Source organism: Loxodonta africana, chromosome 5, assembly GCF_030014295.1.
Source record: "Loxodonta africana isolate mLoxAfr1 chromosome 5, mLoxAfr1.hap2, whole genome shotgun sequence".
NCBI classification, from domain to species: domain Eukaryota; kingdom Metazoa; phylum Chordata; class Mammalia; order Proboscidea; family Elephantidae; genus Loxodonta; species Loxodonta africana.
This window is the reverse complement of record NC_087346.1, coordinates 107,767,431-107,790,867: the sequence shown is the minus strand read 5'-3', so window position 1 is coordinate 107,790,867 and position 23,437 is coordinate 107,767,431. Positions and strand designations below refer to the sequence as shown.

Genomic DNA, 23,437 nt, shown 5'->3' with positions numbered 1-23,437 from the left:
CTGAAGAAGAAGTGTTGCCTTTGAACTGTGGTGTTGGCGAAGAATATTGAATATACCATGGACTGCCAAAAGAACGAACAAATCTGTCTTGGAAGAAGTGCAGCCAGAATGCTCCTTAGAGGCAAGGATGGCGAGACTGCATCTTACATACTTTGGACATGTTGTCAGGAGGGATCAGTCCCTAGAGAAGGACATCATGATCAGCAGAGTACAGGGTCAGCGGAAAAGAGGAAGACCCTCAGGGAGGTGGATTGACACAGTGGCTACAACAATGAGCTCAAGCATAACAACAATTGTAAGGATGGTGCAAGATGGCAGTGTTTCGTTCTTTTGTGCGTAGGGTGGCTATGAGTCGGAACCGACTAGACAGCACCTAACAACAACAGGTAGATACTCAACAGGTATGTGAACATAAACAACCAAGAGTAATGTAGAAGTATGCACATAACAGTATTATTTGTAAGATGACCAGATCTTGCCTGACACTTCCCTGATGTTAAAAGCTCTTTCCTCTTCTCAAGGTGTCATTATTCTTTCGCTCCAAATACAAGAACACTTTCCCCTTTAAGGGTTTGAGAAAGCCTTGAGATGGCAAGGTTTTTCTCATATCATATTCCCTCCCTGAAATAATCCCCCAATTTAAAACTAATCATCCATCAAGGCCTAAGGTCACATTCCCACTCGTAAAGTTTTTCCTTCTGGCCCAAAGTGATCTCTCTTTGGAAATCATAGTACTTGTTCTGCCTCAGTTCTCTGTTAGACCTGTACCATCTTGGGAAGTCTCTTTCATTATCAGTACTTTTATTTATAGCTATCACTAAAGTGATCACCTAACTAATATTAGGACACTTTACATATGTCTACTAATTATCTGTATACATTATTTATGTTTATATTCCTTTCTAGACTATTTAGGGAACATGAATCAGGATTTACACTTCATTTTTCACAGGCAAGGAGCCCTGGTTGTACAGTGGTCAAGCACTCTGCTGCTAACTGAACGGACAGTGGGTCAAATCCACAAGCCACTCCGTCAAAGATGTGAGTCTGTTTCTTTGAAGATGAAGCCTTGGAAACCCTATGAGGAAGTTCTACTCTGTCCTGTAGGGTCACTGTGAGTCGGAATTGACTCAGAGGCAACAGTTCTCCCCCCCGCCACAGGCTTTTATATGTGATAGATATTTAATATTAATGAAAGCTCCATCTCTTAGGAAAACAAACAAAAAACACACACAAGGAACCTACTGTAAGTAGTTTGTGTGAAAAGTCAGAAAGCATTCCTTTGTTTTATTCTGCTCCTGCCAATTGAAAAAATACTGGATTTACTCTCAGAGAGCGAGCTAATCTGTTTTCAGCGCCAAATACAAACGAAGAAACATTTCTTAGCAGGTATGATCTGTAACTCAGTACATGCTTGCCCATGTACGCATGAACATCACAGGATAAAGGTCACAACTTCGTCACAGGTTGCAAGTTTTCCATACTACGGTATCATAATGCATTCTCTAAAGAATACTGCTTTTATTTTCCTCCTTGAATTGTTGACGGTAGCTATACAATCTCCACACAGAAACTTTTTACAGAGCTGTGGTTTTCCACTATGTCTTTAGGCTCTTAGAAGGCCAATATACAAAAACACAAGAAGGATTCCACTGGACAGAATGCTCAAAGGCCCCACCATTCACAGGAACACTCTTAGGCATGTGCTAAACTCACTCTTTTCTGTCTGGGTAATTCAGACATCAGGTTAATACTTTTGTTATCACAAGCAAACTACTTTTCCACATGGTAAAGGGAGACTGACCTGCTCAGCTGCTTCTCTTTTGGCATTGTATGTATCCAGGTGTTCTTGCAACTCCAATACACTGAACTTGAATGTTTCTAGCAAACCACATGACATTAGCTGTCAGATAAGAAACACATTGATCCGGGTTACCATTTTTGATCACAATCATGAGACTTAACAGCTTTTGGGTCACGGAATTTCTGTTAACTGGTTTTTGGCCCAACTTGGTGCTGGTGCCCCTGACTACACTCTGTCCTTACTAGGGGCTGACCGCTGACTGAGACACAGTAAGGATATAGTGGGCTTTCAGGGCCCTCAGAAAGGACAAGTTCTCCTTCAAATGCTTTTAAATACTGGCTTAGGCAAGAGCTAACTTGTCAGGTCAGTATACTACACCTTAGAAGCATTTAAAATCTTAATTCTTTAATATAAATACCTTAATACATAATCTATCGGTGTGTTTGGAAACAAAACAGGGGAAGACTGAGGAGCCCCAGGTACTTCGTGGAGGGAGGGGTAGGCAAGTTGCCCTCTCACACCCACTTTTATTCAAGAATCAGAAAAAGGTAAAAGTGCGAGTCTCTGGAGCATGACTCATCTAGGACACTATGGAGAGTAGATGTGGAGAGGGGTCAGAATCACAAGTAGTCATAAATCACTGCAGTTTTTGCTGGATATTTGTCATCAAGTTAAAAATATGAAACATGACACCACAAAATTCTGAATTACCTTTTTTTTTAAAAGAACGTTTACTGAATGATGTCATTCAAATTTAGTCTTTATAGTAAGTCCCCATATAAAAACTTACTGTCTCAGCATCCACAAAGACGGTAGGGCATTCTGAGCACATCATCATCACTTCCAATGAACTCTTAAATTTGGTACCAATGCGTTGCAGGCTCTCACCAAGAAAGCTGACTGCCTCGTTAGTTACGTCTCCAAACTTTCTTTGAATTGTCTGTGAGAGAAAAGGCATAAGAAAGCATTTAGTATTTTTAAGATGGCCTGTTTCACCTTTAGATAGAGGCATAATTTATAATTAGGACAAACTTTTATCTTTATAAATTCTTATTGTAATGACATATAGAATTCTAATAACTGATCCGTAAATCCACGTTTTTAGGAATTTCTTTAGGAAACATGTTAATTCCTAAAAATGATCAAAGGTTTACAAAATAGTATTATTGAAGAAAAGAAACCAGTGATAACGTGCCACTCATCTTCCCATTCCTGGGATCTGTTCATTACGAGAAATAGAGGGAATGCCTGCTATATACCCTTGGAAATAAAGTCCTCACACGTCTGAGAATTAGTTCTTCTGAAGTCAAAAGGCCTACATGAAAGGCACTTTTGGTAAATTTAACTTACTATCCTTGGTTATGGGCTGCCGTCTGACTTCAATTAAAGTCACAAAAATGTGTTAGGGGTAATATCTTCTCAGAACTCAAGACTACTCATCCACATAGGACGATCACAAGTGCCTGATCCATAATAAACACTTAATTAACTAGGCTATATTATCAGTAGTATAATTATTTTACAAATCGTTAATGTGTACTGATATGTATATATGTAGTAATGTTAGGTGGCATTATGATTAATTAAAGCATAAGCCACAGTCTCTGAGCTCAAGAAACTTATGTCAGTAGAAAAAGAACAATACAAACAGAAAACCAAGTAGCAATACGGAGTGCAGAATTAAGTAAATACATGTTCCAATTCGTGAGCGCTAAAGAACTTCAAGAAGGCAGAAACTGGAGGGTAGGGTACTTGTGAAGGATTCAGGGAGAAGATGACTTGAACTGAGTCTTCCTAGGTGGGTAAAGTTTGCTTAAAAAAAAAAAAATTTTCTTTTTTTTATAAGTTTGCTTAGATAGAGATAAAAGGTGGTAGACAGTTCAGAGGAAATTGATTTAAACAGTAGCATTTCTCTGTGCCTTAGTTTATCTATGTTGCTGTTGCTGTTGGTTGCCACTGAGTCGAATCCGACTCACGGCGACCCTATGTGTGTAGAGTACAGCTGCTTCGGAAGGTTTTCAAGGCTGTGACCTTTTGGAAGCAGAGCACTAGGACTGTGTTCCAAGGCATCTCTGGGTGAGCACAAACTGCCAATCTTTTGGCTAGTAGTTGGGCACTTAACTGTTCGTGCCACTCGTGGACTCTTTCCTATCCATGGACTACTGAAAATAATACTACCTACACTCCCTGGAGTTGTTATGAGGATTAATTTAAATATTCAGTATAAAGCATTCAGCATAGTGCCCAGCATGTACTGAGTACTCAATAAACATCAGATGGTATTACTATTATAGTTTTTTTTTTATGGTTGGAAGGGACCTTAACACCTTAACTTTTTAAGGTCCCCATGTATTAATGTATCATATAATTTAACACTTAATTATAAACTGTTTTACTGTATTGACTATAAGCACCTTTGAAGGCAAGGGATAATGCCTTATGGTTCTTTGGTATCTCTGATGGTGCCTAGCATAACACAGAAAATACTTCTGATATCGTTTTTAAGTTTTATTCTAATTGCCTGAGGGGAGAAATTCATAACTAGTCATTGTGTTCAGTGCCAGCAGTACCATAATATCATTACGAAACCCACTGCCATCAAGTCGATTTCAACTCAGAGTGACCCTATAAAATAGAGCATAGCTGCCCATAGGGTTTCTAAGGAGTGGCTGGTCAATTTGAACTGCCAACCATTTGGTTAGCAGCCAAGCTCTTAACCACTGATTAGGGAAAAAAGTTCTAGGAAATCATTAAATATTACATCCAAAAAAGAAAAAAAGACTAAATTTAAAATTTTTAAGTTTAAATTAAAAAAAAAAAAACAACAAGTTTAAGATACTGGTAAGAAGAAAAACCATAACGTTGTCAGGTAATTATAATGTGAATTCAGAAACTGTAAACCTCACTGACCTGAAACAGCCTAGAAAACACATGAAAGGTAAACACTGCACAGGATCCATCAGTGTCAGAAAGCATCTGATTGACGTGGCAGCGCCAAGCTTCCTCTTCATCATCATACGCTACTGGCTGGAAAGCGGCTATTATGGCAGAAAGAAATGGTGATGGTAGAGGTGATGTCTGCACTTCCGGAAAGCCATCCTGCTCGTCTTCATCTTGACTGTTAATACAAATATCACAATAATCATAACACTATCTTAAACGAACAGAATAGACTCAGTCTCTTAAAATAGTTTGATTAAATCATTCAATATAAATTATTTTTATATATACACTCTGATTTAGAAGATGTACAACAACCTAAACTTTGTAAGAATGCACAATTTAGCAAGTTTTTGTGTTCTTCCTATGTAGAATCTTTAAAATTAGAAATCTAATTTCATACAGACTCTCTTAAAACAACCCAAGTCCTTTAGTATGCCAGCACTATGGATTAATTTTAGTAACTCCTTTGAATAATAGAAATTAGAATACTTTCATATTAAATGGTCAATTTTGGGGCTCTTTATTCAAATGGCCCCAAACTGATGATGATAATAATAACAACAAAAGGTTTTGATTATGTACTTTCATGCCAAGGGCTGTGTCTAACGCTTTATGTGGATCACTTCAGTCAATCTTCTTAACTCTACGAGGGTTAAGTACTACTACTATCCCAGTTTTACAGATGATGACGTAAGAATTTCTGTGCAGTTAAATTGCATGCTTACATTATTAGGTAGGAATGACAGAAACAGAATTTGAATCCCGGATTATGAGTCCAAAGCCAATGCCATTAGCCATGACACATCGTGCCAGCTCAGCTATTCCATAAGCATGTACGAAAGAAACATAAGACCTGGCTGTTTCCTTTGGGGCATATGAAATCTCAAGTCAGATAATACGTACAAAAATGGAACAATGAAAAAAAGATGAAGATGCACTTAAGACAAACGTTCCATAAAGAAATGTAAAACTTTAGGTCTGAAAGATGAAGTATTTGAGTCAGATATTCCATAAGGAAATGTTACTCAAAGTCTTAAAACTGTGTGGTTCACATTACAAGGCAGCTCTATACAGCTTTACAGAAATGATGGAGTAATTCATGTGGAAGACAAGGATTTAAGATGGGGGGGTAGAGATAAAAATTAAAAAAAGCAAAACACTTAAAATGAAAACTTAAGTTATACCTCAAAAAGGTTAATTTTAAAATGCTACTATAGTGATTGATTGTAACAAAACGTATCCTGTAAGCTTGAGTAGGTACACCTCTATGTTTAGGAGGGGTGCACCATTCTATTTTGACTTTAGTACTTGGCCAATAGTACTTGACTTTTTTCCTTGGCCAAAGTCAACTATTCGGCTTCAGCCTTTTGTAATTTCAAATAGCTGAACATCTACCTTGCCATTTTATCTGTCATCCCTGAACTTGCACATTATCAATGACTGATTAACTGCACAGGCTACTATCATATTCAAATCAGTAATATGAATAAGGTACATCACTAAGATTTACTGTTAATAGCTGAATATTTACTTTCAAATATAGGTAAGCATTCTATATATATTGAGATTAAAAAAATCCTTACTTAAAAATTCTATTAATCACTTGGAGCCCTGGTGGTAGAGTGGTTAAGCCTGTAGCTGCTAACCAAAAGGTCGGCAGTTGCAATCTTCCAGCTGCTCCTTGGTAACCCTATGGGGGTAGTTCTGCACTGTATTAGAGGGTCACTATGAGTTGGAACCAACTCAACAGCAAAGGGTTTATTAATCACTTGAAGCATAAATGTGTAATTTTCATTTTAAGAGAATTCTAAAATACTTAATCATTATTAAAGACTAATTTTTGGATAAAACTAATTATCAAGAAGCTTCAAAGAGTGGAACAGGAAACAGGTATACTGATATAGCTATGGGCATTAAGTTAGATACCTTTAAAAAGAATGTTATTCTGAGCCACGAGTACTTGTGAGCTTCAAATAATAAAAAAAGACAAATAGATATTAGATTATATCATAATTCTAATTGTTATAGAACTGTTTAGGTCATTCAACACAGATTATCTTTATTTATATATACACAGGGATTTAGAAAATGTAAAACAACCAACATCTCCTTTAAGAACTATATATAAGAATTGGCTATTCAATTTAGTTAGCCCACTGAGTAAAGAAAAAGCTCCATTTGGGAATTCTTCATGGTTTGTGACAATGAATTTTGAGTGAATGGAGCATAAACGTTTAAATGGGGCAATCTACCAAAAAACCAAATCCAGTGCCGTCGAGTCAATTCTGATTCATAGCGACCCTACAGGACAGGGTAGAACTACCCCGTAGAGTTTCCAAGGAGCGCCTGGAGGATTGGAACTGCCGACCTTTTGGTTAGCAGCTATAGCACTTAACCACTACACCACTACGGCTTCCTACCAGAAAACAGTACCAAATATATTATCAATTCTGTCTATTACAGAAATCTGACTGCATATAATGAAACTGTAAAATATATTTCGGGGATATATTTCAGATGGATTATTCTTGTACCACAGAAGTTCACTTAGTAATTCTGACACTTGGCTTTGGCCATGGAAAATAATGATTTTAATACTTGGCCATTTGGCATTCAACCATAATAGGTATTTGGTGTGCCTTTAGAAACAGAATGCCACTGACTGTGCTCTGAGAACAGCCTATTTGTTCTCTTTAAGTAAATGTCAGTAACAGGGAAAAAAAAAAAAGCTCATCATAGTAAGTTATTTTATTTTCTTAAAAGAAGTTATAGAGTATGACTATGAACTGAAACATAAAGAAATGAAAGTAAATGAACTGGAATAGAAGGGCATTTTGTTTGGGAGGGAATGGGGAAGAGAATGGTATAGTGTCTGTGATACCATATTCTCACCTAGACAGTCCAGAGAAGTCAGCTTCTTCTTCCTCACATCTTTCATCTAGTTCTTTCAAAGCTAAGGTAACATCCTCTTCACAGATTGACTCAGGATAGCTCTCAGGAGCCAAAGGCTCTGCCATTTCAGTTTCTTCTAAATCAAGAATTCCTTGACATACAAGAGAATCCTGTTGTTCTTGAATTATATATGACCCTTCATCTTCAAAGGCTGTAATAGCCTGTTCCTCCTTTAATGCTGAACTTATATCCTGTAAAACAATCATATTTTTCATTAACTTTAAAAAACTAGTACATAAAGTATCTGTTCTTGTTGAGTTGATTCTGAATCATGGCAACCCCATGCGTGCAGCATAACACTGCTCTGCAAGGTTTTCAAGGCTGTGTCCTTTCAAAAGCAGACAGCCAGGCGTCTTCTGAGGCATCTCTGGGTGGATCTGAACCATCAACCTCTTGGTTAAGTAGTCCAGTGCTTAACCATTTGCACCACCCAGACACTCCTTATAAAATATTAAATAGACTACTTAACAGATGTAGATTGGTGCCAACAGTCATTTATTCTGTGTTATGATAAAACTCTTTTTTATAACAATATACTTAATACTTTGTATTGAAAAATTAAGTAGGGGTGGGAGAGAAAAACACTAAATAGACAACAGATAAGTGGCAACTTTGCTGAAGGGTAAGACAGTACACAATACTGGGGAAGCCAGCACAACTTGTCCAAGGCAAGGTCATGGAAGCTCCACAGGCACATCCAAACTCCCTAAGGGACCAAATTGCTGGGCTGAGGGCTCTGAGGACCATGGTCTCAGGGAACAGCTAGCTCAACTGGCATAACATAGTTTATAAAGAAAATTCTACTTTGGTAAGTAGCATCTGGGGTCTTAAAATTTGTGAGTAGCCATCTAAGATACTCCACTGGTCTCACCCCATCAGGAGCAAGGGAGAATGAAGAAAACCAAAGACATGAGGGAAAGATTAGTCCAAAGGACTAGCAGACCACAACTACCATAGCCTCCACCAGACTGAGTCCAGCACAACTAGATGGTGCCCAGCTACCACCATTGACTGCTCTAACAAGGATCACACAATAGAGGGTCCTGGGCAGAGCTGGAGAAAAACGTAGAACAAAACTCTAACTCACAAAAAAATGAAAAATGATCAGACTTACTCGTCTGAAAGAAACTGGAGAAACCCTGAGAGTATGGCCCCAGACACCCTTTTTGCTCAGTAATGAAGTCACTCCTGAGGGTTACCCTTCAGCCAAAGATTAGACAGGCCCATAAAACAAAATGAGACTGAACAGGCACACCAGCCCAGGAATATGGGCAAGAAGGCAGGAGGGGACAGGAAGGCTGGTGACTGGGAAATCCAAGGTTGAGAAGGGTAGAGTGTTGACATGTCCTGGGGTTGGCAACCAGTGCCACAAAACGATATGTGTATTGTTTAATGAGAAACTTGTTTGCTCTGTAAACCTTCATCTAAAGTACAATAAAAAAAAAATTTTAAGTACTAAGTATATTATTAAACAAAGAATTTTATCACAACAGAATAAATGACTATTGACACTGATGTATGGCTATTAAGTAGTCTCATTTACACAGTTTAATTTTTTGGAGTTTCTGGACTCTGATTACATGAACTATTCAAACTCATTTTTGAATGGTCCTAGGTTTAAAAAATTTTGAAGTTGAAATGTATCACTACTGTCATATAGAAACATCAAGGCAATCTGTTTTCTTAACAGGGTTTAAGTAGTTACTTAGACATATGTCCTTCTCATACTGTGTAAGCAAAACTTCGTATCATTACTATAAATTCTCTTATTTGAAATACCATTTCTTTCACTATACCAGAATACAAGGAATTCTGGCTAAGAAGGGAAGATAATTCAAAATAGTTAGAAACTTGTCCTGCAGGGCCATCCACCAACCAGACAAAGGTATTGACTAACCAGAAGGGTGCTGAATCTAAACGACTAGGGCAGCCTTACTGTTACAGCACCTAAGAATACTCGGGATGTAAGCATTGTTTTCGGGAGTTAAGGCTGCAAAAACTCATTTCAGGTTTGAGTACTGATAACGTTTCATCACTGAGTTAAATTTCGGGAAATACTGGGAAATTTTAGACTTTAGTATTTTTGGAAATTACATGAATCACAAGTTCATTTATCAAAAAGAAGGACTATATTCTTCTATCCCTAAGCAACTGATGATGAAAATATGTGTTACAGTGTGCTGGTGGTTTTCCCTTTTTATCCACTGTAACATTACTGAAATAATGTTGCTATGTGCCTGGCACAGGGCAGAAGCTCAAAAGATACTGGTTGAATGAATGACTAACACTATTAAAAAAGAAAAAAATACTTCCCAGGTACATATCATGCGGTAGCAGAAGCTTTTTTTATCTGCATGGAACATATTAATTACATTGAAAATAAGCACTAGCGGTCTCAGGGTTGAAAGATCAATTTCAGTACTTAAGACTGAAGTACTGAAAGTAAAGTACTTCACTACTTTACTCCTTAGTTATATAGCAGTTTCTCATCTCTTTTTCATGGGTAAAAATCAAATTTTCCTTCCAAATGTGAAAAGTCAGCATCTGACCTTAGACTAGCCTAGTCCTTAGTTTATTCATCTATAAAATAGAGTTTTGACCAGGTTCTGCTCTGGGTGCTCCAGGAGAAATTAATTCCTGTCTGTAATTAGTTATAATCTATTAATGGATTTAGGCTAATAAGTGAACGACAGTGATATAAAGTAGAGTATGGTAAGTGTAAGGTAAATATTTTAAGAGCTATAAAAACGACTATTGGTGTTCAAAGAAGGGAAAGTTCACATCTGGTTGAAGAAATCAAGACTAGTCTTTTTGGAAGAAACAGCATACAGGGCTTTGACAAATATGGGATGGGGCTGGTATTCCAGATAAAGAGAACAGAGGATATCAAGGGCACACCACAGGAAAATACAAACATATCAGAAGAACACTGATCTGGATCCAGTCAGTCAGGGAAAGGTGCCAATTCTTCACAGAACATCACTTTTACATAACGTGGTAAAATCATTTCTTAATAGCTCAAATAGCTTACATTCAATATATTCTATTTATAGTTTCTATCTGAGCTGTTTTTTTTTTTTTTTTAGATTTGGCCATTAAAGGGGTAAAGCATGTGGTAGTGCGTGAGACATTTCTACACCAAGAATTTTTATTGGTATTAAATATTCCACACCGATTAGAAAATAGCATGTTATTTCAAACCACAAAACTTCTTGATGTAATATATTCACTTTTCATTGATTACATCTATATGTGGTTGTCATTTGTTCTCAAATAATAATATGAAGGCAGATATTTTATCCATAATTACTACTATATAATGTATGCTGACATTTTCTAATCCTACCTAGATTACATGAAGAAAGTGCTTTTGGGCTAATGGCATGGATTCCGTTGGTTATATGTGGATTACATGAATCAAATTGCTTGAACTCCATTTTATTAGAGAATTTCACACACACACACACACATACACACAGACTTTGTTACATTTCAAAGATTCATTTCCTAAAAAAAAAAAAAAATTCTGTCAACTATGAATTGGATTTCAAGTTATTACAAATACTAGAAGAAACCCTCTGTGAAGGTTTCTCCAGTAAACACAAGCAAAGAACTTCATCATATAGAGCTCAGAGTATAAGCTGTGGGGACAAACTGGGCTGGAGAGTTTTCTGTCATGACATGAAATGCTTCGGCCTATTCTATCACCTCAAGATTAACACAATTTAAGGGCAAAATGTACGTAAACAGTTTTATGAATGGATTTTCTTTTAATTCATAAAACATTTTACCTATTAAAATTAATTATACTTCTCAAGAAGCTGCCTTAAAATAAAGGTTTTTGTTTTTTTTCTTTTTTAAAGACTCTCATCAGTAAATCCCTATCAGTCTATTCCTTTCTACTTCTTGTATCTTAGCCTAGTCTGTATTTCTACACTTAGCCTAATCTTCTTCACCTTGCTCCTCCTGTCTGACTACTAAACCTTTAAAATTTATTCAGGGAAAATCTTTGATAAATATGACCATTATTGGGAAGAGGTTTGACTCCATAGTTGCTGATTTACTGTCAATATTAAGAGTGCATATATCCAAACTCACTTATGATGAAATACAGAACCTTTCCATAAGATAACATAGTTGACCTGCTGCTGTCGGAATCAATTTCGACTCATAGTGACCCTGTATGACAGAGCAGAACTGCCCCACAGGGTTTCCAAGGAGCACCTGGTAGATTCGAACTGCCGATCTTTTGGTTAGCCACCATAACTCTTAACCACTATGCCACCAGGGTTTCAAGAAAAGTTGACATCCCTCCTTTTTTTTTTTTTATTATTGTACTTTAGATGAAGGTTTACAGAACAAACTAGCTTCTCATTAAATAACTAGTATACATACTGTTTTGTGACATTGGCTACCAACCCCATGACATCTCAAGGCTCTGCCTTCTTGAACTTGAGTTCCCTATTACCTCTCCTGCCTTCTAGTCCCTGCCCCTAGGCTGGTGTGCTCCTTTAGTTGCGTTTTGTTTTATGGGCCTGTCTAATCTTTGGCTGAAGGGTGACCCTCAGGAGTGACTTCATTACTAAGCTCAAAGGGTGTCCAGGAGCCATACTCTCAGTATTTTTCCAGTCTCTGTCAAGCAAGTAAGTCTGGTCTTTTTTTGTGAGTTAGAGTTTTGTTCTACGTTTTTCTCCAGCTCTGCCCAGGACCCTCTATTGTGTGATCCTTGTTAGAGCAGTCAATGGTGGTAGCTGGGCACCATCTAGTTGTGCTGGACTCAGTCTGGTGGAGGCTATGGTAGTTGTGGTCCACTAGTCCCTTTCCCTTGTGTCTGTTGTTTTCTTCATTCTCTTTTGCTCTTGATGGGGTGAGACCAGAGAAGTATCTTAGATGGCTGCTCACAAGCTTTTAAGACCCCAGATGCTACTCACCAAAGCAGAATGTAGAACACTTTCTCTATAAACTATGTTATGCCAGTTGAGCTAGCTGTTCCCTGAGACCATGGTTTCCAGGGCCTTCAGTCCAGTAATTTGGTCCCTCAAGGAGTTTGGATGTGTCTATGGAGGTTCCATGACCTTGTCTTGGACAAGTTGTGCTGGCTTCCCCAGTATTGTGTACTGTCTTACCCTTCACCAAAGTCACCACTTACATATTGTCTCATGTTTTTTCATCCCCATCCCTCCCCTTCCTTATAACCATCAAAAATTGTTTCTTTTTGTGTGTAAACCTTTTCGTGAGTTTCTACAGTAGTGGTCTCATACAATATTGTCCTTTTGTGATTGACATATTTCAGAGTTAAGGTTTTATTTCAATCTCCTGGTGCTTTCCTACTTTTTTTAAGTGACAACCTTGGGACTTTTGACACTATTAGGCATACCAGAGAAAAATTAGGCCAATATATCCAAGTATGTTGACTTATTCTTTACTGGACATTCTTTTAGTGATAATTTATGCATCAGTAGAACTAGTTCTAAATCAAATACTATGGTTTAAAAAACACCCCTTTCATTTTGGTGGATTCTGTTTGGACGCTTCCAAAGGACTTGCTTCCCCTGTCTAATTCCTACTCAATCTCATAATTCAGGGAGCCCTGGAGGCACAGTGGTGAAGAGTTCGGCTGATAACCAAATACTGGCAGTTCGAATCCCCCAGTCGCTACTGGGAAACACTATGGGGCGGTTCTACTCTGTCCTATAAGGTTGCTATGAGTCGGAATGGACTTGACGGCAATGGGTTTGGTTTTTAAGCCTCATAAGTCACTCTCCTAGGAAAGCCTTCTCTAAACTTCTAGACTACTTTTGTCACCTCTTACAATGAGCTTCAAGCCACCATCATCTTTTGCCTGGCTTATTATGATAGCCTCCCTAACCAGACCATTCTCTATGTTAGATTATGTCACTTCTCTTCCCCAAAATGCCAATTGTTTCCCATCTCACGCTGAGTGAAAGCCAGTTATCTCAATGGCCTACAGAGTAAGGCTTCTGGTTCTCTCTCTGGCCTTATTTCCGATTATTCTTCCCCTGTCTTAGTCCATGTATCTGATCTACCCCTCAAATACACTAGGGATATTTCTGCCTCCAGGCTTATATACCTACTCTTCTCTATGACTGAGATTTTCTTCCACCTGACATTCCCCACCCTACCCTGGCCCAGTCTCCCATGCTCTACTCAGTGAAGCCTTCCCTGTCTACCCTACTTGAAATTGCATCCCTTCTCCAAAAAGCTCTCTATTTCTCTTTCCTTGCTTTACTTTTCTTCTAGAATTATCATCATTGAATGCCCTGGTGGTACAGTGGTTAAGCATTTGACTGCTGACCAAAAGGTCAGCAGTTTGAATCTACTAGTGGTTCCTTGGAAACCGGCTGTCCTGCACGGTCACTATGCATCAGAACTGACTCGACAACAATGAATTTTTAATGTGCTTAAGATATTTTACATAATTATTTTAAAATTTCTCTCTACTAGAATGTAAAAGCTCCATGATATAGGAAAAATTTTCTTAAGTTCCTTTCATTCACTGCTGAATTCTCAATACCTGCACAAAGAAGGTATTCAATAAATATTTGTGAAAACAATGAATCCTTGTGCTTCTCCTACTGTGGTGCATACAATGCTTTAATTGCTTAACTGTCTTTCCTGAGGTGAAGGATTACCTCCTTGGTCATTAGGGTATCCCCAAGGAACTTTACAGTGCCGGAGAAGCAGACCCATTTAATATTGTTGAATGAATGAATTAATGAATGTCCCACCCAAGATAACACGAAATTTCCAACAAATCTGGATCATTTCCAGGAAGTAGTTTACTATGATGGTAGCTATTTTAATAGCCAAAACTAAACAAAAACTCTTTTGTTAAACAAATTAAAATACATTATCATACTACTTCTGTTAAAAAGGTATTTCTAGCATCAGCCTGCTGTTTTCCATTGTTTTTAATGAGACTTTCTAATGAGTTTGTAACAGGCTACAATCCAAACTAAACACAGATTAGATGAAGAACCAGTAGTTAACGTTCACCTAAGAAGCTTCTCAACAACTGAAAGGCAAAAGTCTACTTGAAATTCATCTCTAAAGCCTGTCACTGCTCTCCTGTAAACATTTAAAAAAAATTTTTAATTTCAGTGAAAATATACACAGAACATACACCCATTCATCAATTCCTGTCATCATTTTTCATGTTCATGCACTCTTAATTCCAAACCAAACCTAAACCAATTGTTATCGAGTCGACTCCAGCTCATAGCAACCCTACAGGACACAGTAGAACTCAACTGCCCCACAGTTTCCAAGGTGGATTCGAACTGCTGACCTTTTGGTTAGCAGATGTAGCTCTTAACCACTACACCACTAGGGTTTTCCGCTCTTAGTTCAGGCTCTCCTTATCTCTTGCTAACATTCTTCTAGCTCACCTCCTTATCTTAATCTCTTCCAGTCCACCTCCACAGCTCTATCACAGAGACTCCGCTAAAACACAAATCAGACCACATCCCTCCCTGATGGCAACCACCTAGACTGTATATTCCCTGTGGGTGGCACTAGGGCCTACTTTCCATTTTCCACACAAAAAAGCCAAGATTTAAAAAAAAAACAATCAGATCATGCCCTACTTCTACTTAAAAATACCCATTGGTTTCCTGTTCTGTGGCCATAACACCATTCATTAGAGAGCTTCTGCTCACCCCTGTGATTCCATTTCCCTTTCTCCATTCCCTCATGTTTACTGTGATCAAGCCCCACTGGTGGCTGGTTTTTTGTTTTTCAGCTATACTGGGGCCTTTGTAGCTGCTGTTTCGTCTGCCTGGAACACTCTTCCTTCACATCTTCAAGGGCTGGCTCCTTGTCACTGAGGTGTTACCTCAGATGCCATCTTATCTAACTTTCTCCTTCATCAACTCCCACATTACTGTTCTATTTTCTCAGTACAATTACTAAGACAATCACTTTCTGATGTGTTATCTATGTTTTGTTTTACCTGTTTGTTATCTGTCTTTCCCATTAAAGTTCCATAAAACCAGAAACCTTTATCTTTAGGAATTCTTTCAAGTCATCCCAAGTACAGTTCCACCCCTAAACTTATATCTAAGTGTGAAAGAACACTGTACTTTTCTTAGTTGGTACTGTCTAAGAATATACAGGAAACCCTCGTGGCATAGTGGTTAAGTGCTCTGGCTGCTAACCAAGAGGTCAGCAGTTCATATGCACCAGGCACTCCTTGGAAACATTACGGGGCGGTTCTACTCTGTTCTATAAGGTTGCTATGAGTCGGAATGGATGGCAATGGGTTTGGTTTTGGCGTGGAACTAAGAGTGCATGAATATGAAAAATGATCATAGGAACTGATAAATGATGAATGATGAATATACACTGCTGTGTGTATTTTCACTAAAATTAAAAAAAAAATTTTTTTTAAATGTTTACAAGAAATAAGTGACAGGCTTTAGAGATGAATCTCAAGTAGACGTTTGCCTTTCAGTTGTTGGGAGGCTTCTTAGGTGAATGTTAACTACTGGTTCTTCATTTAATCTGTGTCTAGTTTGGATTATAGCCTGTTGAATGAACGAACACCCTGTCCAAAATAACACAAAATTTCCAACACATCTGGATCATTTCTAGGAAGTAGTTTACTCACTATGATGGTGACTATTTTAATAACCAAAATGAAATAAAAATAAAAGATTTTCCTTTTGTTAAAATATACCATCATACTACTTCTGTTAAAAAAGTATTTCTAACATCAGCCTGCTGTTTTCCATTGTTTTTAATGAGTATTGGAAGCCCAGTGCCTAGAAGTGTCCAGCACATGACAAGGGCTCAAGAAAGATGGGTTAAATGAATGAATGTACTCATGCCTTATATTCCCATCTAGGTCTGGTATGGCGCTTGTCACATAATCGGTATGTCTTCAAAGAATACAACTTCCTCACAACTTCCTATCAACTCCAGATAGTCTAAATTCTTCAGTATGGCATATAGGACGCTTCTTTCTTCAACCCTCTTCACCTCTCTTATTGCTCCTTCTCCTTCCATTTTATTCTCTAGAAAGCTTGAATCTCCAGCTGTTATTTGAACATACCATGATGTTTCACATTTTCCTGTCTTTCTCCACAGTGTCCCTCTGTCTGGAATGCTCCCATTGCCACACAGTCTGTCCTTCAGCACTACCTTTCCACCCCTCACCCTGCCCAGTGCAGAGCTGATTGGTTTTTTCTCTGAGCTTTTGCTAAGCCTTCAACATGCCTATTGATGAGTTGCTCATACTGAAGTGTATTGTCTTTTTTTTTTTTAAACCTGCTCTGCCTCCCTCAATAGACTGTAAACTCCTTGAGAACAGGGTCCATGCCTTGTTCATCTTTCTAGCACCTAGCAGATTGACTAAAAAAAAAACACCTACTACAATCCCAATAAATATTTGTTAAATTGAATTATCTAAACTTCACTCACACTAGTATGGGCATTTAAAAAACTGCTAAGAAGGAAGCCTAGATGCCTCCGTTTCAAAATACATTGTCTGCTTATTATCAGAGAGGGTTCAGATATATAAACTGTCAACCTAATAAGAACTTGAGAATTAAACTTATAGATCAGTCTAAATCTAGTGACTACATTAATCAACACTGACAAGAATACAGTATTTTCCTAGTACTTACCAAGGCATAAAAACATGTATGACAGAGCTATAGCAATTACATCATATAAAAAAATTATCTATAGTAATCTTAAAAAGAAAACTAATACTTACTTATTTTTCTGGTCGGTCATTAGCTTGGAATCTGGCTTACTTTTCACAGGCCTTTCCAAAAAACATAATCCTAGTGGTTCCAAAGTGTTTTTAAAAGGTTTTGATTTAATCAACTGCTAACAGAGCTAGCCTGAGGTTTTAATCCTGATCATAGCACCAATCACGTAAACCCAGATACAGAGCAGAAAGAAAGAAAAACCAAAAGCAGTCCTTCAAAGAATATACAATACTACAGAAGATGCTCACCAACCCAGAGAAGCGAGCTGTACATGAATCTAGCCACATTCTGCAACACAAAATGCTCATTAAAAACACTCAAGGTTATTTTTAACCTGTAGGTCATTTCCTTAATCTATCAATTTAAAAAAAAAATTTTTTTTTAATCTGATTTGTCTATTTCATTTAGAACAACTCAACAGGTTATAAATACTGGAATTAAATCAAATAATTAATGTATCAGATGAAAACTCTTGAAAGAAAAGCAAGGGATGCGATGGGGTGCTAAAAAGAGCCCAGATTGGCCATGCACCAGCTCCCATTTCTTCCCACCTCAGGCAGCTGGCTGTTAGCATTATCTAGAGAAGCCTCCAAACTCGGGGTCTCATCTCTGATTTGAAGCACTTCTTCGGTTGTGGCACTGCTAGTGGAATCTTGAGACTGAAGAAGTAAATCAGAATGGTCTGGCATGGTTTCATCTACAGGAGAATCATTGTTTAACTAAAAGGAGAAAGTAAAATGAGGAATTCGGTTTGTGAGTTAGTAATGGTCGCAAAGGCTACAAGAAACATATTCCATATCATAACATATTCTGGGGCCTAGTTACAAAGAGCTTCAATGATTTCTTAAAATTATCTTTTTTTCCCCCATTCAATCAATAGCAGAACGGGGCCTGTTAATATAAGCAGCTAATCATTCAGGGGAATCAAATGTCCATTAATACATGTTAAATTTTGCTAAACAACAGCGATCAAAGTGGAAGATCGCTATGTAATTATGTCAATCTTGAACCGAAATTCATATTTGTGTGGTAATATTTTGTTTACAGTTAGTCTGAGCAGGGGCTTCAGTGCCTAGCATGTAGTGGTTTCTCAAGCAGAGACGTCAGTGGGGAAGCAGGCTCGAATGTCTGAACTAGCCATTCATTTATTTAAGCAAAAATCAATACCACAAAATTTCAAAAAGATAAAAGGAATTAGGACAGTAACACAGAGTTGCTGTAATGGCAATCCATTGCCAGTGGGGTTTATTTTAAGAAGTAGCAGCTGTTAACTGGAAAAAAGAAATCAGCATAATTTCCCTCTTCTAAGCAGGGTCAATATTAAGTATCAGAAAAATCAAGTTCATGATTCAGTGTACGTAAAGGCAAAACTTATTTCTTTTCTCTGAAGAGGAAGCATCTTCAAATTTGTTTTTAACTCAATGCCATTATGACTATGTTTGGTCTTTTAATCAGGCAGTCAATTCTGCCCCCTTGTTCTAAGGAGAGCTAAACTTTACTGACCACTTACTATATACATGGTGGCTTTCCTCCTCATTAAATCCCCATGAGGCAGACACTATTAGGATTCTGTTTTAAAGGACAGGTTAGGTAAATGGACCACAGTTCCACAGTGAGTTAGTGGCAAAGCCAGACTCCACGCCTGCGCAGTCAGTCATTGTCGCCAGTCATTCTATCATTCCTTTAAACAAAAAAAGTCCTATGCAGGACCACGCCTTAGGTGACATAGTTAAGTGCATGGGTGCTGGGGGCAGACTGCCTGGTTCAAATTCCCACACTAGCTGTGTGATCTTTGACAAGTCACTTAATCTGCAAAACTGCAACAGCCATACTTACCTCCTGTGTTTGGGGTGAGATTTACTGTAACTAGTACATGCAGACACCTTGAACAGAGCCTGGCATATCGTAAACATTCGGTAAGTGATATCTATTGCTGTTGTCATCACCAGCAGTTTCATTATCACTTAACACCTTACAGGAGGTTAGTTGAAAGGCATATCTGTCAACGATGTGATGCAAAAACAGGAGAGGTGATGGGACGCCAACCACAAACTGTTAACTTTACATTTTGCCTAAAGCCAGCTCAGCCCGTGCCATTCAACACCGCTGGTGGCAATTTACCGGCAGGCAGAGTGTAGAGCAAATGGGTCTAAGTTAGACAGACACATAGTTTAGTTCAGTATGAAAAAGGCATTCATAAAAGAGCTGTGCAGCCTTAGCTGAGTCCTGGTATTCATTAGGCTGATTCCTTAGCATATGGAGCATGGTGGCTATTCCACACACGTTCTTTCCTCAAACTGCCATCTTCAATATTCAACCCTGCAACCACTGCCTCCTTGGACTTCCTTTCACCTCCACATTTCTCAGTGAACACACTACTCTTGTAGCCTTCATTTTCTCATTTTTCACTCACTCTTTAAATCTCTGCTGTCTAGCTTCTGGGATACAAGTCAGAGCCCCCATGTAACTGGCTGATCTTGAAAGTGCTCTATGTTTCCAAGCCAACTAAGAAAGAAAAGTGGGTGGCGGATTAAGTGGAGTCAGTGCTCATGCTGATACTAGACAATCAAAGTAAAAACAGATTCATTCAAGATGAGGGCCTCGAAAAGTGCCTCGCACAACTCCCCACTGCTAGGAGAGGAGCAAGATAAAACACACGTCTTGCTGCAAATGGGTGAGTAGTACCAACTTTATATGTTTAGTTTGGTCATGAATAATAGAATTCTCCACTACCAGTGCAACTTTATATTTACACTTTGGTATGTGCATTTTATGCACACTGACATGAAAATATGAAAATCAAGAAACCATAATTACTAAGTTGAAAGAGGAAAATACAACTGTCATTGTACAAAAACGTAACTGCATACCATCTGTGTGCGGGACAGTATCTGGCTGGCGGTGAGCGCTGCTTCTTCTTCTGAGGACTCATCTGTGTCTTCTTGGTTAGTCAGGTTGAGGCTGGGGGTGCTGCTGGAACACTGGTACTCCTGGAGGGATGGAGTGTCCCCCTTGTCAATACTGTCAAGTGAGCGCCTGCGGACTCCCCAGTTGAAATTGTCCATACTTTCACCCTGGGAAAGCAAGACACAATTTCTAAGACCCCAAACACATGCTAATAAGCGTAGTAAGTGTAATATACCAGGAAAACATACACCAAGATGAAAAATACTTAATGCATCATAAACAGAGTTTCAATCAGCCCTTCAGTTTCTTCAAATTTTTAACATATCACTAAATATTTATATTAAAAGAGATCAAAAGATCTGGTTGATAACCTGTTTTAGCAAAATTATTTTCCTGGCTTTCTATCTTGTATTACTGGGGACCAACTAAATCTACTATCTATACCATTTCTATTCTAATATACAAACACCGATGAGACTACAAAGAAGACAAATACATCACAGGTGACAACAAATAACAATCCACAACACCAGGCTGCAACTTACCTGCAGCTCCTGGTTAGCAAAAAGGAAAACACACAGAATTAGAAAGAACAAAGACAAACATTTAAATATACGCTACACCTTTGGGGAAAACTCTTTGTGATTTCTCAGACTCAAAGACTGATTCAAGCTCTGGATTAAGCTTTGTGCAGGTAGCCAACAAGTGATTCAAACTACTTTTTTATGCAAATATACTGTGAGAAAGTCAGAGACAGACACTTAAAACAACATTTCTTGATACACTTTGGCAACACAAACTTTAAGAAAACCTTCAAAATTTACAGAGATTTGATACTTGATGATACAATGCAAAACTGACTTAAAATACCCACATTCAGTTGACAACATACAGAGTCACAATTTTAGCCTGCAGGATGGCTCTGGCTAAACGCAATGGTCATTTTTTAAATTTATAAAACAGTTAAAATCAAGATCACAGCTATCAAAACATAACCTTTACTGATTTTTAAAGTTCAAAAGGAAATATGACAAATTTCACCCCACTTTAGGGATTTATATAAGTTATGCTTCTGTTATTCTAAGCTGATCCTCCTTTTGTAAGGATGTAATTCTTACACTCTTTCTTAAACCCTGAGATGACAAACTACATTGGGTTAGCTAGCTAAATATAATTTATTTGTATCCTACTATTCAGGAAGGGATTGTCCAGAACAGAGTTTTCAAATCTTTTTTTTTTTTTTTTAAAGCGGAGGGATATATTGTTCAAATGACATTTTAGATGGAAGTCCACTGTGCAAAACTGATTAAAAGAAAAACAACAACAACACAGAGCTGCTCTGATTGAAGGGTGGCCAGGAGTTTTGCCCACTTGACCCTTAGATCTTTCTCTGCTAGTCCCCGGGATGCCTTAGTGCTCTGCAGGTCAGAGTTGAAAACCAGTTTTCTTGAACATATCACTTCAAGTATTATTATGTAGCAGAATACATCAAAATGGCAACAGCCCTCAATGTATGTTTGGTGAGTGAATGAATATGCTGTAGGCTTATCAAGGTTGGAGATATCTTAGAAGTTTGATTTGTAGCAAAGTATTTCCTGTTACCATGTTTTAAATAAGACTATATCCAGGTTTCAGAAAATTTAAATCATTTGATCTGGGCTAATTATAAGGCATAAATTAGCCCCCACCTCCAAATCACTGAGATTTGAATTAAAGACAGAACCACAATAAGCAGCTTTAATCCATACTGACTAAGGTTCTATTCAAAAGCCACATTTATTACCACTGACATTTCAGAGTACTAGATGAACTCAGATAGCATTTACAGCGCTCTTAAAAAAAAAAAAAGCAAACAAAAATAACCTTACCATTACAAAAATGTCAAGACTTTGACTTCAGAAATTTTAAATTCTGAACTGAAAAAAAGCAAATAACTACAGAAGAAACAGCTCATAGCCTTGAGGTAGGGCAGCAGGTCTCATTTGCCCATCACACTTTCTTGCCTAGGTTGTACAAGTCTGTTCTATTTCTTACAACGTGTTTTTCAAATTGCGGGTTGTGAAATCAGTTTTAGAGGGTGGTGACTTGCCTTTTTTGAATAAAATGAAATGAAGTGGAAGAGAATAGAAAACATCAGTATGCACTGCAAACAGTAAGGATGTACATTATTTTTTGAAACTTCTATTTTAGAGATATGTGTATGTATATACGTGGATACGACGTAAATCCAACTATGAATTATAGTCCAAAAAAGTTTAAAAGTCATTGTCCTACACAATGCTGACTAATCTTTCTTTCTTGGGCTTCTATGTATCTTTGGGAATAAGCAGATGGTGAGCTATCGTACCGTTCTATTATACAGAATGATTAGGTAGGAGCTTATATAGCTTCTGGGAGCCCTGGTGGCACAGTGGTTAAGAGCTTGGCTGCTAACCAAAAGGTCGCCAGTTTGAATACACCAGCCGCTTCTTGGAAACCCTTTGGGGCAGTTCTACCCTGTCCTACAGGGGTGGCTAAGAGTTGGAATTGACTCGACAGCAGTGGGTTTGATGTTGTTTTTCTTTTTTTTTAAATATATATCTACACATAGCTTCTAAAGTAGCATAAGGGCATTTGTATGACTCTTTAAGGCACCATGGGCAACCCTGGTGCCGTAGCGGTTAAGTACTATGGCTGCTAACCAAAAGGTCAGCAGTTCGAATCCACCAGGTGCTCCTTGGAAGCTCTATGGGGCAGTTCTACTCTGTCCTATAGGGTCGCTATGAGTCAGAATCAACTAGATAGCAACGGTTTTGTTTAAGGCACCATGGTCATATCTTCATTATCTGCGGAAAGGGGTGGAGGGCCTGAAATACATTGAAGAGGGCAAACTCACCTCCCTAAACTCACCTTGCAGGACTGTCAACAACTAACTGTGTGATTTGGCCAATGAATTCCATACCTCCACCTCCTGTTAGAGCCAAAGGAAACATCCTTTCAAGAGAGTGGATGAATGTATATGAGCTATATGAGTGAGTTTAAATTATCTGGAAAAAGTTATATAAATGACATGATATAAATACTTGATATTAAGGCATTTTGGGCTTCTAGCATA

The 23,437-nt window shown here is 38.0% G+C and overlaps 1 protein-coding gene across 11 annotated transcripts in view; it reads right to left on the bottom strand.

The window, feature by feature from the left end:
* FRYL (FRY like transcription coactivator) overlaps positions 1-23,437 on the bottom strand; it is a 272,999-nt gene that overhangs the window by 13,046 nt on the left and 236,516 nt on the right. For all 11 annotated transcript variants that reach the window (XM_064285836.1, XM_064285835.1, XM_064285834.1 and 8 more), the window contains 6 exons: positions 20,307-20,510; positions 17,988-18,155; positions 7,640-7,890; positions 4,715-4,922; positions 2,595-2,744; positions 1,805-1,903 (listed from right to left, as the gene is read on the bottom strand). In XM_064285836.1, coding sequence (XP_064141906.1) covers positions 1,805-1,903; positions 2,595-2,744; positions 4,715-4,922; positions 7,640-7,890; positions 17,988-18,155; positions 20,307-20,510 — 1,080 coding nt within the window. The remainder of the gene's footprint in view (positions 1-1,804; positions 1,904-2,594; positions 2,745-4,714; positions 4,923-7,639; positions 7,891-17,987; positions 18,156-20,306; positions 20,511-23,437) is intronic.